General features: G+C 41.6%; 1 protein-coding gene across 1 annotated transcript in view; it reads right to left on the bottom strand.

Moving 5' to 3' along the window:
• LOC130361838 (probable cation-transporting ATPase 13A4) overlaps nucleotides 1-13,526 on the bottom strand; it is a 135,533-nt gene extending 122,007 nt beyond the window's left edge. The window contains exons 1-5 of the mRNA XM_056565397.1: nucleotides 13,414-13,526; nucleotides 6,075-6,248; nucleotides 5,835-5,981; nucleotides 5,547-5,617; nucleotides 2,759-2,839 (exon numbers count right to left, since the gene is read on the bottom strand). Coding sequence (XP_056421372.1) covers nucleotides 2,759-2,839; nucleotides 5,547-5,617; nucleotides 5,835-5,981; nucleotides 6,075-6,248; nucleotides 13,414-13,476 — 536 coding nt within the window. The 5' untranslated portion in view covers nucleotides 13,477-13,526. The remainder of the gene's footprint in view (nucleotides 1-2,758; nucleotides 2,840-5,546; nucleotides 5,618-5,834; nucleotides 5,982-6,074; nucleotides 6,249-13,413) is intronic.
• Nucleotides 13,527-18,470: the final 4,944 nt, after the last annotated feature.

The raw sequence follows: 18,470 nt of genomic DNA, 5'->3' as shown, positions 1-18,470 counted from the left end.
CAAGACAGGGACTGCTGGGCAGTATCAATAAATTTCAGCAGGCACACTGAGCCAATAAGGCGCAGACTCATCACATGACATGTGCCAGCTGACTTCTATTGACTCCTCCCAGCAGCCCTATGCCTGCAGTTCCTCATGTCATGCTGGATGCTGGGGAGAGCCTACCCAGCAGTGAAGAAAGGAAAGGCAGCCCTGCTCCCTTAACCATGCAGTGAGCCCCCAGCCTGCCCTCCAGCTGAGACCTGTACAACACCTTACAGCCTCCTAAGTACACCCCCAAGCTCTGTACTCCTTCCCCCCAGCTCTGTACTCCCCCTAGCTCTGTACTCCCCCCAGCCCTGTACTCCCCCCAGCTCTGTACTCCCTCCCCCCAGCTCTATACTCCCCACAGCTCTGTACTCCCTCCCCCCAGTTCTGTACTCCCCACAGCTCTGTACTCCCACCAGCTCTGTACTCCCTCCCCCCAGCTATGTACTCCCCCCAGCCCTGTACTCCCTCCCCCCAGCTCTATACTCCCTCCCCCCAGCTCTGTACTCCCCCAAGCCCTGTACTCCCCCCAGCTCTGTACTCCTTCCCCCAGCTCTATACTCCCCCAGCTCTATACTCCCCCCAGCTCTGTACTTCCTCCCCCCAGCTCTATACTCCCCCCAGCTCTATACTCCCCCCAACTCTGTACTTCCTCCCCCCAGCTCTGTACTCCCCCCCAGCTCTGTACTCCCTCCAGCTCTGTACTCCCCCAGCTCTGTACTCCCCCCAGCTCTCTACTCCCCCAGCTCTGTACTTCCTCTCCCCAGCTCTGTACTCCCCCCAGCTCTATACTCGCCCCAGCTCTGTACTTCCTCCCCCCAGCTCTGTACTCCCCCCAGCTCTGTACTCCCTCCAGCTCTGTACTCCCCCAGCTCTGTACCCCCCCCAGCTCTCTACTCCCCCAGCTCTGTACTTCCTCTCCCCAGCTCTGTACTCCCCCCCAGCTCTCTACTCCCCCAGCTCTGTACTTCCTCTCCCCAGCTCTGTACTCCCCCCAGCTCTGTACTCCCCCCAGCTCTGTATTCACCCCACCTCTGTACTTCCTCCCCCAGCTCTGTACTTACTCCCCCCAGCTCTGTACTCCCCCCCCCAGCTCTGTACTCCCCCAGCTCAGTACTCCGCCCCAGCTAAGTACTCCCTCCCCCCCCCCAGCTCTGTACCCCCCCAGCTCTGTACTTCCCCCAGCTCTGTACTCCAACCCCCCCTGCTCTGTACTCCCCCGGCTTTGTAATCCATCCTCCAGCTCTGTACTCCCTCCTCCCAGCTCTGTATCCCCCAAGCTTTGTACTCCATCCCCCATCTCTGTACCCCTATGCTCTGTACCCCCAGCTCTTCAGCTCTGTACTGCCCCGAGCTCTGTACTCACCCCTCACCCCCAGTTCTGTACGCCCCCCCCCCCCCCCTTAGCTCTGTATTCAGCTCTGGACCCACTCCTGCAGCATCCAAACATCAAAAAAAGTGAGTGACCAATATGTTTATGTATGCGTCTATGTGTGTGTGTGTGTCTGTGTGTGTGTTTATACATATTTGTACCTATGTGTGTTACACATAGTGAGTGCACATCTGGAATATAATACAGAATATATATCAGGATCTGCACATAGGAGGAGGTGTTTGCATGTACCAAAGAGTCAGGATAGCGACAGAAGGGAGGCACGGAGCCAGGACTGGTATTGTCACAATGTCACCCACACTACAAGCCTGTACAACTTGGAATTGATGACAAATTCCTTTTAATATAGAATGCAACTTAGGATCAGGAGTAACATCTTGTGAATTCTAGAGCTGCATTAATCATGTACTGATTCTGAGTTATATCCTGTATACACAACATAGCTATACTCACTATGCTGCTGGTGGTTTCACTGTGTATATACATTACATTACTTATGCTGTATTATACTCCAGAGCTGTACTCACTATTCTGCTGGTGGAGTCTCTGTGTACATACATTACGTTACTTATCCTGTACTGATCCTGAGTTATATCCTGTATATCCTGTTTCTTCAGTTCCTGCTGCTTGAATTGTGGTGTGCAAGTACCTTTACATCCAGTGTTGTAATCCAATATATCAGAAGGAGGTTTGTTACAGTGTGTAACCCCATTGGTAAGGTGATTACATGAAGATGAGGTTTGTTACAGTGTGTCACCCCAGTAATAAGGTGGGTGTGTGTCAAAGGGTGGATCTAATAGGCGGAGTCAAGGGGGCGGCAAAATTAGCTTTTTCTTAGGGTGGTAAAAATCCTTGCACCAGCCCTGCCAGTGATGAATATTTCACATTTTGAAGGCTAGAAAATAATTTTTAGTATCTTGAGTAATCTTTAATATTGTACTTTTTAATATAGATTAATCATTCTGACACTACCCAAGACTCTATTCAGTTTTTTGGATACTTGTCTCAACATACTGGAAATACACACTGAGCCAATCACTGGCCACAGCAGAAATCTGCCAAAGCTATTATTTGGCTGAGTGGGCATTCCAAGTGTCAAAACAAGGTAACAGTAAGCGGAGATAAACAGGTACCAAGGAAGTGGGGAAGCAGAGAGGTAAGTAAGGGTTGTTTTATTTTTATATGTCAATAAAATACTCCAAAGACACAAAGGATAAACAACAAAAGCAGCTTTTTTCTCTATTATATTGTGGCAATGCCAAGAACTTATTTTCTTTTGTACACAAGCCATTGTATAAACATATTCAATTCATTATTTACATTATATGATTATATTACCTGATTGCTTGCTCCTTTTCCATTAAGCCAGATCCATAATTAGAATGTATGCTAAAGCAAGAATGCTCATCTTCCAAAGTGCTGGAATGAGAGAAAATACAAACTATTGAATTAAATGCCAAACTAAGCAAGCTTATAACAAGAATTTCTTACTTAAAAATGATTAACTTGTCTATCCTCTCTAATTCTTGTTAGGCTCATAGTCTGGGTAAATCTCAGTTACATCAACGCTATGGTGGAATTGTTGAGGCTCCACACGGTATAGTTTCTACATCACTTTTCCTCTAGGGCCTATGCCAGATACTATGGCTGTTCCCACTTTCTGAAGAAAAGTCAATCCTCTTTTCCAGTCTAAACCACCCCTTTTAGGTTTTTCTTGGACCCCCTTGTCAGCATCTCCATTGTTCTCTACAGAGTATACATAACATACATGTGCTCAGAACTATTGTTACCCTCACACTAATTACAAAGGTATTGTTATGCAACCTTGAAGCCAACAACACACATAATTCCTATTTAACCCCTTAAGGACAGGGCACATTTTTGCCTTGAGGACACAGTAAATTTTCATTTTTGTATTTTCGTTTTTTTCCTCTATTTATTTATTTATTTTATAATTTTTTTTATTGAATATTTAATATTAACACCAATACAATATGCAAGCATGAGTTTGAAATGCAGGACACATAGGCAGCTGTGGTCATTAAACAGTTATACGTGTCAAATACAATTGGCCTTGTATAGATGTAGCAGAGAACAACATGCTGAGAGACTTTTCACACCAGATGGGCATATTATAAATGGCAAAACTTATCAACCAACGTAGCTGTAACATAACATCAAGAAAATCAAGAAACCATGAAATGGTGGTGGGTGGTCTGACATAACAGGAGGAGGACAGTGACAGATCAGCGTGAGTGAGAAAGAATAAGAGTTGTCTCTCTAGGCTTAAAGTGAAAAAGCTGGATCATCTAAATTGTAGATTAAAATGTGTAGTAGTAAAGGATAGTTTGTTATATCTAATGTCAAAGTGAGGGGGTCATTAAAAGTTCCTATACCCTCTCCACAGCGACCAGACCTTACAAAACTGCGATCTGGTGTGCAGTTTCGAGTGGGAGATTTCTTCGAAGCAATATAATTAGTCTATTTTTGCAACCCAGTGTAGCCATTTTGTAGCCATTCTATTGTATGCACACACGTCTCGATATCTTGAGCGGCTTTACGCATAATGTGTTTCACAGAGGGGAAGAAAGTGATAGTCCCAGGTCAGTTTCTCATTAAGCAATGAATGGGGGATTGCTCGAGGGAGTCGATAAGCGATGAGGTTCTTGTATAGGGTGGATATGGGTTTGGTCGGGGGTTGAACCATGGACAACATTTCTTCAAACCATTTAAGTTGGTTTTAAAAGGTATCATATTTAGCTACATCTAGTATTAAGGGCTTCAGGGAGTGCAGTGCGAGGAAACTGGAGGGAAGGATAGAACCCTCATCATCCGGAAGGTTTGAGAGGGATAGCCGGGAGTCCCAGGGCAGCCAAGCTTAATGGGTTCTGGAGCTTGCCCCATAACATCCCTGACCTGGATTATAGGGCTAAGGTTATGTTGGGAAAGCTGACAATTCCAAATTACCCTAGTCAAGGGACAGAGAGCTTTTGTATCAACTTCAGGAGGCAAAGAAGGGAGTATTAGTGACCTCAGGGGCCGGGGAGACAGTGCATCTTCAACCTCTACCCATAACTTATGTGGTTGCTTCCCCATTCTAGAACTCTGGCCAGGTGTATAGCTGGAATTATCTTTTTCCCTTGCCAGATGTATGTCAAGTTTTCCTACTTTTCTTGTGAGCGGAAATTTATAAGAAATATAGCAATTTTGCAACTTTTGGGGGGGGGGGGGGGGGGGGCTGGTTTTTATGCAGTGCATTTTATGGTAAAAATTATACATTATCTTTAGTCTTTAAAGTGTGCTCCATGTATGGAGCTGTAGTACCTGCAGTTATGGAAAGATCACAGTGATGTCACTTCTGACATGTATAATGTATAGATGCAGCCGGCCGCTCTTCTATGGTCCCCTGCACTGATGTATGTATACACCTATTCATATTTCCCACAGAGAGTTGTGATTGTCTGGAACCATCTGGTCAATCACAGGTCTCTGCAGGAAATATGAATAGGTGTCAATATACGGCAGTGCAGGGGACCATAGAAGAGCGGCCGTCTGCATCTATACATTATACAGGAGGGTTGCAATAGACCCGGGCCGATCTGTCAATTAGTACAGGTACTACAGGCAGTAGTAACACTATCTAAAAAATAAAAAAAATGAAGAAAAAAAGTGAAAAACACACACACTAATTTTTATTATTGTTGGGTACATTTTTTAGTACCCTGCCCGCACATATAAATTGATCCCTGTTTAAAAATTTATAAAAAATGCTGTTATAAAAAAGATAAATCTAGTTAAATACAATTTTTCCATGTCTACTGTATTTTTTTTATATATTTTTTTTATTTTAAAATATTTAATGTTACTTAATTTTTTTTTATGGGCAAACAGACAGGAGTAGTAATTTTATTTTTCAGACCTGTTCGGGACCTTGCACCATTTGTGGAAAAAATTGCGCAAAAATAAAAAAAAGCAGATAATAGACACGTTACCACTGCATCCGTCACTTCAAAAACTGGTCTAGCAAGACCAAAAGGTCAAAATGACGGAATTAAAAAGGAATATAACACGATGATAAATAACCCCTTATGTCCTTAACAGGTTAACGCAAGACCCTGGCACTTACCCAATATTTTCAAACTTCTTTTGACTAAAGTTCCACACATATCGAATTTTCTGCACTCTAATGAACTTAACCTGTAAAAAGAAATAACTTGTCAAGATTTAAATAATTGAATATAAATGTATATGCACATGTGTAACAAGTTTTAGTAGTGCTACATACACAAAATAGTGAAATATTTTTGTTACCACCAGTCCATACTTCTAGAGGGAGGAGGGGGACAACACTCACACCCACTTGCCCTAATTGGGAAATTCTTTATAAAATATATTATTCAGTTATCTCACTTACTTTAAGATCAGGCCTTCTTATAGCTTTATTTAAAATGGAATTTTTGTCTGTGATGGCAGAACACTGTAATCCACTCTGGAAGAAATCTGCAAATGCAGCCAGAGTTAACCAGCGAACTTTCTTCCTAGTGTATTTCCTTCTTTCATCCTATATACAGCAGTATAATATTAGAAATAAAAAAAATTATCCATAAAATGTGTACTGTAAATATTTTGTTTTTAAAAAAGCTAATTTCCTTACATTTGATCTCAGTAAAACCACATTGGCTTTCTCCAAAGATGAGGGGACACAGTTTGCCCAGACACTCCACTCAGGCTTCCAATAGAAGAGAAGCAGAAGAATCCCACCTGATATACAGTATCCAATGACACACAAAATAATCCAAGGAACACTCAGCCTGTAGCCGAAAATTTCCTAAAAAAATTAATTGTAGCAGTTATAAAAGGCCTCATGCACACAATCATATATTTAGTAATGTTCAGCTCTTAGCAGTTTTGAATTGTCCAAACTTGTACCATGTCCCTGATAGTAGTCTTTGTGCCCAAACTGTAGACCAAAAAACCCATAAGACCATAGACTTTGGCTTATATATAAAGGCGCATGAAGTTTTTTTTTATATATGGAATTTGACAAAAAAAAATCACTCCATAATCCATTGTAATAAGGAAATTGACTACTACTGAAGATTTTCGCTCTTAAGTCTGGAGAATTGCACATGTAGATATTTGTTAGATATGACGGGAATTCTCCTGCCATGTCATTTTTTCCTGCCCTTTAATGTGAAATCTGTTGCTAGGCAGCAGTCATTTTGTTTATGCCGGAATAATTAATCTAACCTGTTCCATTTGTGTTTGTCTTGATTTCTGCCTGTTTCATGATTATTTCCTGAATTTAGTAGTAAGGAGAGATTTCCCTATGCTACAGTTTGGTGAAGTTCAGAATGTTTCCTGTTTTTGAATTTATCTGAGTCTCTGTGCTCTTTCCTTGTTCATATTAAATAGTTTTATCCTTTTTCAATACTAGTTTCCAGTCTGTCTGCTGTTTTTCCTCCATCTGAACCATTTATTTAGGCTGGTTTCACATATGTCTGGCATCTGGCATAGGTGAAGTCAGCCTAAATCTCAACGCGACTGATGCAATACCTGATGACAACATTGTATGGCATCTTGCGTCCATTCTTTTTGGACACTGGACAGGGGAAAGCAACCAAAGCAAAATTGAGACACTTGATGATAGTGAACTGTCCCATTCAAATTAATTGGATCAGTTCTAGCATCAGTTTCCCTCCACTGCAGGCCGAGGGGAAACTATGCCAGACATATGTGAACCCAGCCCTAGCAAACCACCACCATTTGTTCTTGCCATAGAGAAATTAACAATTTGTATTATTGCTTCAGACATTGATACTAAATGTTACTTACTGCTCACTGCTGAAAAACCTATTTGGCTCTACTTTGCCCTACTATAAATCTTGGGGGATTTTGGGTACTGGAAGACATTATTAGGGCCCAGGAAAGCTGAATGCTAAAGGTGAAGCCTAGTTCTACAGTCTAGCAATGTTTCAAGGACCATACTACAGGCTATGCAATAGTACTGTACAGTGATGTATTGTATATAAAACAGTAGAGTAGTTCTGTAGCTTGAGGACTAACTTTCAGCATGGTGATTAAAGAGGCACTGTCATTGTTGAAAACTTTTCATATATTGCTGGACTCATTCTAATATGTCATTTCACAATATACAACTACTACAAAAATTTAGATTTTCACCCTGAAAAGCTCAAAATAGCTGCCACTAGGGGTCGCCTGTTTTTTAGCCAGACAGACCAGTCTAGATTTTGCAGCATACTGGATACCGGCCGTAAAGCATAGTTGTATCCAATATAGGAGATCCCTATAGAGTATGCGCGGGCACGTACTGCCTGTGAACGAGCAAAGGGAGCGTGCACACATAGGCCGTCACTCAGGCTCCTCCTCTCCTCCACTGCATCCTGACAAGCACCAAGGGAAGTTGCTAATTCAGCCCCTACAGAGCACTGAGAAGCCTTACCTCGCATGCTCGCATGCTGCGGAGGATACATTCCCAATTATGTCAGGAGGCTGCTGCGGGCGGCGCGGGCACAATTCAAAATATGCGGACATTTTGGAGGCTGCTGCTGTGGACGGTCAGGCGCTATCTCTGCGGGTCCTGCAAGTGCTGCAAAATCCTGCAGCAGCATTGTGTGAACTCCTGTGCCTCTCTCCTTTGTCTCCTTGGATTTTGTGGAGCTGGCCTTGGAGGATTATCGCCGCGTCCCCGTCCCCTGCTGCGTCCCCGTCACCTGCTGTGTCCCCTGCCCCTGCTCCGGCCCCTGTTCCAGCCCCGGCTGGGTCTGTTAGTGACTGCGTCTTAGCTCTCCTCCCAGCCACTGCCTTTGCACATGGGGCTGGGAGGATAGCTAGTACAGACTAGGGTGCAATGCTCTGCACATAACCCCACCTATATAGGAATGTTCATACACACCCTGCTCTACACATGGGGGGATATGTGCAGACTGCATAACATTGCACCCTAGTGTCTTCCACAGATCCAAGGGTGCAATGCTCTGCAGTCTGAACATACCCCTACCTGTATAGGAATGTTCATACACACACTGCTCTACACATTGGGGGATATGTGCAGACTGCAAAACATTGCACCCTAGTGTCTTCCACAGATCCAAGGGTGCAATGCTCTGCAGTCTGAACATACCCCTACCTGTATAGGAATGTTCATACACACATTGCTATACACATGGGGGATATGTGCAGACTGCAGAGCATTGCACCCCAGTGTCTGTAGAAGACCCTAGGGAGCAATGCTCTGCAGTCTGCACATACACCCCCTCCCCCATGTGTATAACATAGCAGTGTGTGTCTGTACATTTCTATACAGGTGGAGGTATGTGCAGAGCATTTCACCCTTGTATGTGCAGACTGCAGAGTATTTCACCCTAGGTTCTTCTACAGACACTGGGGTGTAAAGCTCTGCAGTCTGCACATATCCCTCCGTGTATAGCAGTGTGTGTATGAACATTCCTACACAGGTGGGGGTATGTGCAGAGCATTGCACCCTATTCTGTACTACAGACAAGGGTGCAATGCTCTGCACATACCCCCACCTGTATAGGAATGTACATACCCACACTGCTATACACATGGGGGGGGGGTATGTGCAGACTGCAGAGCATTGCACCCTATGGTATGCTACAGACTAGGGTGCAATGTTCTGCAGTCTGCACACACCCTATGGGAGGTATAACAAAAAGTAAAAAGTAAAAAAAAAACCTTCCCATTAACCCCTTCCCTAATTAAATTTTTTTATATTTCATCCCCCCTTCGCCTTTCCCATTTTTAAATAAAATAATGCAAAAAAAAAAAATAAATTATGCACAAATGTACTGCAGACAAGGGTGCAATGCTCTGCACATACCCCCAACTGTATAGGAATGTACATACGCACAGACTCTTTTATATACATGGTGGGTATGTGCAGACTGCAGAGCATTGCAACCTAGGGTCTTCTACAGACACTGGGGTGCAATCCTCTGCAGTCTGCACATACCCCCATGGGTATAGCAGTGTGTGTATGTACATTCCTATAAACATGGTGGGTATGTGCAGACTGCAGAGCATTGCACCCTAGGGTCTTCTACAGAAACTAGGGTGCAATGCTCTGTAGTCTTCACATACCCCCCATGTGTACAGCAGTGTGTGTATGAACATTCCTATACAGGTGGGGGTATGTGCAGAGCATTGCACCATAGTCTGTACTACAGACAAAGGTGCAATGCTCTGCCCATACCCCCATGTGTATAGCAGTGTGTGAATGTACATTCCTATACAGGTGGAGGTATGTGCAGACTGCAGAGCATTGCACACACGTGTCTGTAGAAGACCCTAGGGTGCAATGCTCTGCAGTCTGCACATACCCCCACCTCTATAGGGATGTACATACACACTGCTATACACATGGGGGTATGTGCAGACTGCAGAGCATTGTACCCTAGGGTCTTCTACAGAACCCCTTCCCTAAATAAAAATTGAATCCCCACCCCTCCGCCTTTTCCATTTTTTAAAATAAAATAATGTAAAAAGAATTGTACACACAAATGTACTACAGACAAGGGTGCAATGCTCTGCACATACCTTCCATGTATAGCAGTTTGTGTACTACATGTATACAGGGGGAGTATGTGCAGAGCATTGCACCCTAGTGTCTGTACATTCCTAAGTTAGTGGGAGCGGGTGGGATTGGACAAACATTTTAGCAGGAGCGGGTGGAATTGGACAAACATTTTAGCAGGAGAAGGCGGGAGTGGAGAAAAATCCTACGGGAGTGGGCAGGAAAAATATCATTGGTAATGGGTAGGAGTGGTATTGATAAACCAGTCCCACATCGGGCTCTTCTTTGTACAGCACAAATTGCCAGCAATTAGATGACAGGTTGGACCTCCTGCATTGTCTATAGATATGCCATTCAGGAGCATGGAAAAGCTATGTCAGATATTCTCACCTAGCTTTTCTATGCTCCAGAATTGCATTTCTGCTTATAGTTATATTACTTTAGGACCAGCCAAATTTCAGGAAACAAGTACTAATCCCTAGAATGGCCGCCATGTGGTTGCTGAACTAAGCACATGTGCTATTCAGGAGCCTAGAAAAGCTGTGTGAGACCATCAGATTTTGGAAGGCCAGGTTCACAATGCAAAATCTCTGTCCAGATTAAATCCGGTCGGAGACTCTGAGTGCATGCAGCACTGAGTGAATAAGTCTGCACTAGGACCACAGAGACATCTCTGTCCCCATAGCTTTACTAGGAAAAGATAAAACAGATACAAAATGTATTAATAAAAATACTGTACTTTTATCTAAAAAATCCTTGCACTAATTTTATAAAGATCTAATCTTATATTTATACATTTTGTCCTGTTATGAACTCGCCATAATTTCTTAGGAATACTGCAGGTAAGCTCCAAGCATCTTCCGCTGCGTAACATGTACAGCATGAAACCAGAAAGGAAAGGGTTACAGAGTAGAGTGCAGTGATTGGCTGACAGCTCAGGCTCCTCCCAGGACTCAGAGCAGATGAGTCATCACTGTGAGGGAGACAGACTGACATGCCCCCTCCAGCCAGCAAGATGAAAAAGTTACTCAGCAGCAGATAAATGCTTTTATCTCTGAATATAAAGGTCCAAGACACATAAAAATTATATGCACATGATCAGGATTAGGTACTGAGTAACATATATATATTTTTTTAAACTTTTTTTTGCACTATGACAGGTACGCTTTAAACATGACACTTGAGATTGAGTGACCTTGAGAGATTTGATAAGGGACTGTTGTCTGTTTACTGTTATTTGTGGTTAGTACTTTTGTGTGCTATATTTTAATTAGAGATCTCTATTAGGGTATGTTCATAGGAGCAGATCATCTACAAGTTTTCCTTTGCGAAAATACACTGCAGATTTTGATGACTTTAATGGGGTCCACTGCAGGTTTACTCGCAAATGGTTCTACCTGTGTGAATGTGTCAATGCTACTCAGTTTATATTGTGTTCCATATATGCTCCATTTGAGGGAGCATACAGCTGTGAATGGTGTTTTAAAAATACTTATCTGAAAGATAATCTTAGAATTGATAATACTGGAAGAAGCATTAACAATTATGAAGCAATAAACACATTAAGATAGGTAAATAAGACTGAAAAAAAAAAAACTGGTGCAATTAAGCCAAAATAAAACAATAAACTTATGTGACTTGCACCACATTTTTTATGTGTTTTAAATAATTTTTAGACAGTCTTGCTTGACAAGGGTGCATGATTTTCCACAAAGTAAGTATGACCTCACTAAAAGGGACGTGGCTTAAAAGCATCAAAAATGATCTGGTGCATAATCTGTGTCAGCTAATAGATTATAAAAACCAAAGGTGTGCAGTAATAAATTTGATGCATTTGAAAACTGTCTAGTCTGTCTAAGTTAACCTTGTCTAAAAATTCTCCTTCCACAGCGCCATTTATCATTTTTATCTACTGGTATGCATACAATTGTGCTTTTCTGTCCCCTATAACTTTTTTTTTTTTTTTTTCCCGTATATGGAGATGTATCAGGGCCCATTTTTTGGCACCATTATCTGTACTTTTTATCAATATGACATTTTTGTTTTGATCTCTATTCATTGATTTTTTTTTCCAGATACATAATGGCCCTGATTTACTAAAATCTGAGTGTTCTTTCTGGAGTGTTTTAGATTTGACTCCTCTTTTTCTGGGAGCTGATTTACTAATGTGTCACACGTGTCAGTTCATTTTCTGTCGCATGGGATTTTTTTGTGCCGCATGGGAAAATGTGCCGCACATACTCCGAAAAAACATGGGTATAGAATACAAATCATCAATAGCATGTGTCAAACCAAACATGCAAAACACAAGATTTAATGGGAATTAAGCAACAAAATATAACTATAAAAATGTTATGGACTTAGACCATCTAATATAGGAGTTTAAAAACATCCCCCCCACAAAAAAAATATATATACACAATTAAAGGCATATTTTAAAGTTTAAAATGCATTGCATATTCTTAAAATTCTTGTGTAGAACTGTAAAACAATGGAAAAAAAATAGTTTAAGCACTCCAAATCACTCGCTTTTGGTAGTTTTTACACATCTTCATGGCTGTTGGTTATTCTGTGAACCAGACTCATGCTTTTTCAGCAGTGGTTTTGGAAGTACACCGAATAATTTCTGCTTTTTGTCGGGAACACTTTTTTGGGTTAACCACACCCATTTTCTTGTAATAAAAAAGCACCCCAAGTGTTTTCAAAAGTGTAGGTTGTGTGGTGCAAAATTTGGTCGCACGGATGGTGCGACAAAAATTTAGGCGCAGAAACCGAGAAAAAATGTTGGTTTGGCTTTAGTAAATCAGGGCCAATGTGATTAAAAAAAAACATGAATTAACAATAGCTTCTTTTTCTGTGTTTTCACAGTATTGTAGTCAGTATTTTGAATCAGTATTAATAATGAACAAAGCATCGCTGACTTACTGTTCAATAAGTGTCAAACTTAAAATGCCACACCAATGTGATAGTGTTGGCACTAGCTACATCTCTATAAATATCTCCATTGTAGTTTTTCTCTATGCAGGTTCCACTCCTTGTCTTGAATTACAAATACTGATGTAAAATACTGACTACAATACTTCTGTGTGAGAGTGGCCGTAGATATAGCTTTTACTAAAAATGTTTAAGCCAAACTCATGAAATCATACAAATCATATTATTTAACCATTAAATGACAATGAAATGTTGCTCTAATGCATTCATTCTTCTGAAGTAATGAACAACCTTTGTGTACAATACCGAAAACTAAGACACAGAAGACAAATACACCAATATGATGGGCAATTAGAATAAAAATAGATTCATGAAATTTACCTTTCCTGAACTACGACAACAGTGTCAAAGCCTCTACATAATAGTTAAGACAAAGAGAATGCTCAGCTACTTATTAATAGTAATAAGAAAGGTAACATTTCTCGCAGCACAGAATACTCACCATTTCATTTTCTTGCCCTTCATTTATCACTGCTCGGTGGTCTTTGTGTTCTTTCGATTTCATGTTTTACAGTCACCTGTTGCCTTTTCGCAAAACACAGGACGAAGAGATCAGTTCTCTTTAACATCACCAAGCAGCACAAGTTCTGGGAAACAAAACAGTCATTACCATTTAAATAATACACACACCTCTTTAACTTCCTCAACAAGCATTCCTACTTCTTGCATTGCATTGTATTCAATGTGTGTCAAGTAAGCAGCTTTATGGGTTTATTAGCTCCCAACTCCTCAGACATTGTTGTTCACGATTAGGGTTATAAATTCAAGGTAAAATCCCTTTAATCTTGCATGAATGGAATTCTATAAGTGCCAAGTATTTAAGACAAGAATCTAAAACGAATTTACAAGGTTAAGTTATCTGTAGGAACAAATAAATATTAAAAAGTTAAGCCCAAATCTGCTACTAAAAGGTTGAACTTGTTATTTGCCGTAGTTCTCTTTTATTTTCTGTTTCAATAATGTGAAATTTTACATTACAGTATGTTCACGTGCAGCCGATTTCTTGCATTTATTTTGCTTACCGTATTTTTCGCCGTATAAGACGCATTTTTTCTTCCCCAAAACTGGGGGGTAAAAGTCGGTGCATCTTATACGGCGAATACACCCCTTTCGCGGCGGTCCCTGCGGCCATCAACGGCCAGGACCCGCGGCTAATACAGGACATCACCGATCGCGGTGATGCCCTGTATTAACCCTTCAGACGCGGCGATCAAAGCTGACCGCCGCGTCTGAAGGGAAAGTGACACTAACCCGGCTGTTCAGTCGGGCTGTTCAGGACCGCCGCGATTTCACAGCGGCGGTCCCGAACAGCCCGACTTAATAGCCGGGTTAGTGCTTACAGGACACCGGGAGGGACCTTACCTGCCTCCTCGGTGTCTTCGCCGTTCAGGGATCCGCTGTATGGCCGGCGCTCTCCTTCCTCGTCATCACGTCGTTGCGTACGTGCGTTGGCGTGCGTAACGACGTTATGGCGGCGACGGAGAGCGAGGATACCCAGCCGGCAGCAGAGATGTTCCGGAGCGACGGGGACGCGGCGACAGCGATGGAGCGACATCCAGGGCAGCGGTGACGGGTCCGGAGCGGCCGGGACATGTGAGTACTACCTCCTATGCAGTGGTCTTCAATCTGCGGACCTCCAGATTTTGCAGAACTACAACTCCCAGCATGCCCGGACAGCCGTTGGCTGTCCGGGCATGCTGGGAGTTGTAGTTGTGCAACATCTGGAGGTCTGCAAGTTGAAGACCACTATTGGGTTCAAAATCTTTTTTTTTTTAGATTTTGCACCTATAAATTGGGTGCGTCTTATACGCCGGTGCGTCCTATAGGGCGAAAAATACGGTATATTGCACAAATACCCTTATAATATAATATCAGACTGCCTGTATTATTATCACAAGATTGACTACCAAGGGCATAAATATTATATCCTGGTTATCATGGGATTCTGCAGTCAAAAACGTAAAGTGTTAGTCTCATACAAAACATCTCTTGCCCAGAAGTTCACATCGCACCGGGTCTCTCAACTTTTGATGTGTTTCTAATGACAGTTAAAGGGGCTGTTTTAATAGATACTCCTCGTTTGTATGCCCTATTAGAGTATATGGATGTGTTAGAGGGATTCACTTGTATGGATGATCTTTGTTGCTGTTAGTTTAGGTTATTACATCTGCAGTTGAACAAAGATTTGGAGCCATAATATGGATGTTAAAAAGTGCACATTACATTTTTATGACCTTATTCAGGAGTTTTTTTTTTCTTAAACAAAAGGACCAGACAGATGTTTACTAGTAGTCTATAAGAAAGTGTGAAATTACTAAGATTTACTAAGAAAAATACACCAAGATTCTGGTACATAGCATATGCCTAAAAACTTCAGCATTTACACTAACAGCAATATGGATAAAAAAAAAAAAAAAACTAATCGACACTCATAAATAAAAGGAATAAATAAAAATCTGCATAGAATCCATGCAGAAACTTAACTGCAATTTAAATCACCAAACAAAAGCAACACATTTGTTTTAAGTAGGAAAAACACCTGCATAGAGAAATTCCACACCTAGTCAAAAAGTGTGAAAAAGTACAGCTAACACTCAAATAAATGCAGCAGTTTTCCATAACATTGAATAACACAAAAATATTAGCAGATCAGGCTTACTCCAAAAAAAAAAACACCTTGTCCAAGCAATCCACATTTACTTTATACCCCAAGGAGAAAAATAGATAAATAATCTAAAATATTCTAAAATATTCTCTATGTGGAGCTCAAGGGTCACTGAACAAAAGAATGTATAAATCCTATACATTTATTTAAAACATGACCCCCTGCGTAGGGTGCAGATCTGCTTGAGTTCGAGTGTCTCTCAGCTCTGCGTCTCTTGCTAGTTAAATGATGGTGAGCAAGGAGACCTCTCGTAGTCAGTGTCCTGCCCGGTGGTGTCCTTGTGGCAGTGACGCTCGGATATCTGAGAGTGGTAACAATATCCTGGACCGAAGTTTGAACAAGCAGCGGGGGTTAATAGCGATCAGTACAAGATAAAAAAAAATATATAAAATACATCAAACAGAACATTTCAAATGTCATTTCAGAACCGCCATAGGTTCCTTCCTCAGTGACAATTATAGCAACTCTTTTTTTGTTTTTTAAATTTTTGAGTTGATGTGTGGTAAAATTTGCGCAAGTACACTAAAGAAGGCTGTGAAACTAAAAAAATATAAGAAAGCCTTTTTCACAGCTTTTTCACACCTCCAACAGTTTGCAAAATTGCATTTTTTCCCCATATTTCTTTTTGTACCACTGTACACTAAAGGTGTACTCTGCCCCTGGACATCGTATCCCCTGTCCAAAGGATAGAAGATAAAATGTCTGATCGTGGAGTGTCCCAGCGGCCAGACCAGCAGCCAGATCTTTGGTTCAGAAGGCCGAGGTACGGCCCGGAGATCATAGGGGTCCCAGCAGCTGTCTTCTGCGATCAGACATCTTATCCCCTATCCAGGAGCGGAAAGCTTACTATGTGGTTAAAAGCTATAGACATCTTTGAAACTTACTAAAAATATTTCTAATTTGGTTTAAATAAAAAAATGTCCTTCTCTTTTAGCTGTAGTTTACAGATTTTACTGCAGCTCCTATTACCATGGGCTGTGCCAGACCAAGTTTCTGTACGTCATATTATCAGCATTGACTGCTTAGTAAATAGCTGCTCTCTCTGCCATTCTACTGACCTGATTCCTGGATATAAAGACATGTCAGCCAGAAGTCACCAGCTGCCAGGTGTCTAAGCTTGCAATCAGAATTTCTGCAGTTACCACCGCCCCTGCCAGGCGTGGGAAACACTTGATCTATCAATCGACAGACGTGGATCCAGTAGAAAATAAAAGTGTAAGTCCTTCCTTTTTTTTTTTAAGTAACAATTTTTATTGTATTTCAAGAAATGGTACAAGAAAAAGAAAATGAAAGGTGGTTCAAGGTATACAACAATCCGTATGAACAACTATTATAGTAGCCCTATACAAGCGTGTCCTAGTGACTGAGATGATAGACATACGGTAGCATGGCCTGTGAGTGTCCCTTTTTAGACATGGTAACTAGTAAATAAAGTCTAGTAGCCAGACGGACGATGTAGTCAGGCATAAATCTGGAGTTCGTAAAAATGGGGAGAGAATGAACTCCAGACATTATGAGAAGTCAATAATGAAAAGTATAGGATACATCTACCAGCAGAAACTAGTATAGTTATACAACGTAAGAACAACCTTGGCACACACTGAGGCATAAAAACTAGGTGGAGTTTCTAAGTCATTCCTTTATACATTCAATTCCTTTCTGGCTTTGACTCAAAAAACAAAATAAAAAATAGAAAACTATACTTCACTCTTAGTAAATCACCCCCTATAAGTTCATCTGCAAGAAAAAGTTAATGAATCCTTTGGAAAACTCTGACTTTGGCATTGATTACTATAAAAGTGTGGTCTGATTGTCCTCTAAATGACAATTACCCTAGGTTCAGACTACGGAATCTATGGGCAGAAAATTTCCGGAGATTCCGAGTGCGGCCAGCTCCGACTGAATAGGTCGGCGCTAGGACCGCACGGACACTGCAGTCTCCAATAGACTGCAATATGTTCCGCGAGTATTTCCGCCAGAAAAAAGAGCAACGCCATTCTTCAGGTTGAAATTTCCAAGCGGATTTTCCGTTCACAAATTCCGAAGTGTGAATTTGTGAACGGAAACTCATTCACTACACTATACATTTTAGCAAGCGGAATTTCCGCCTGCAATTTCAAAGGGGAATAGCAGGCTGAAATTCCGTAGTCTGAACCTAGCCTTACAGGTATACACAATCTAACACTAATAAAACACAATTTCACCATTAGTGTTTTTTGTGGAATACATTAAATAAACATTCACAGTGCAAAAAGAAAAAATATATATATTCCATGTATCGTTGCCCTATTCCTCTAAGGAAGTGGACCAAGGCATGTGGTCTCTGTGGGATGTCCTTTCATTGACTATACCACCTTAAAGAGATTATTCAGTGATTATTCACGTATCCGCTATAGGGAATATATGTCTGATCGCGGGGGGTCTGACTGCTGGAACCCTGCACAATTTCCTGTACAGACCCCCAGCTCTCCTTGTGCACAGAGCAGGGCCAACACATCCCCTCTGTGCTTCTTTATGGGAAAGCTGAAGATACATAAACTTTCTATATGAACAGATGGTTTACAAAATTTAAAGCACTCGGGGGATTGTACAGAGCGACTGAATTAAAATTTTTCCACAAATAGGCGATTTTGGTGCCTAATATGCTGTATACAGCTTGTGCCCCCAGAGACTCCAGAAATTGTTATGTGGGTTCTCCTGAACACAGCAATACCATGTGCAGACTGGGCACACAGTAGTACACTGTAGTGAAGGACTGTCCAGAGCCTATTAAAGCATGGATTTTGCTGAAATAATTTTGGTAAAATGAAAATATGGAGTGTTATACTAGGCAG

This window comes from Hyla sarda, chromosome 3 (genome assembly GCF_029499605.1).
Source record: "Hyla sarda isolate aHylSar1 chromosome 3, aHylSar1.hap1, whole genome shotgun sequence".
Lineage (NCBI taxonomy): Eukaryota > Metazoa > Chordata > Amphibia > Anura > Hylidae > Hyla > Hyla sarda.
This window is presented reverse-complemented; position numbering and strand designations above follow the sequence as displayed.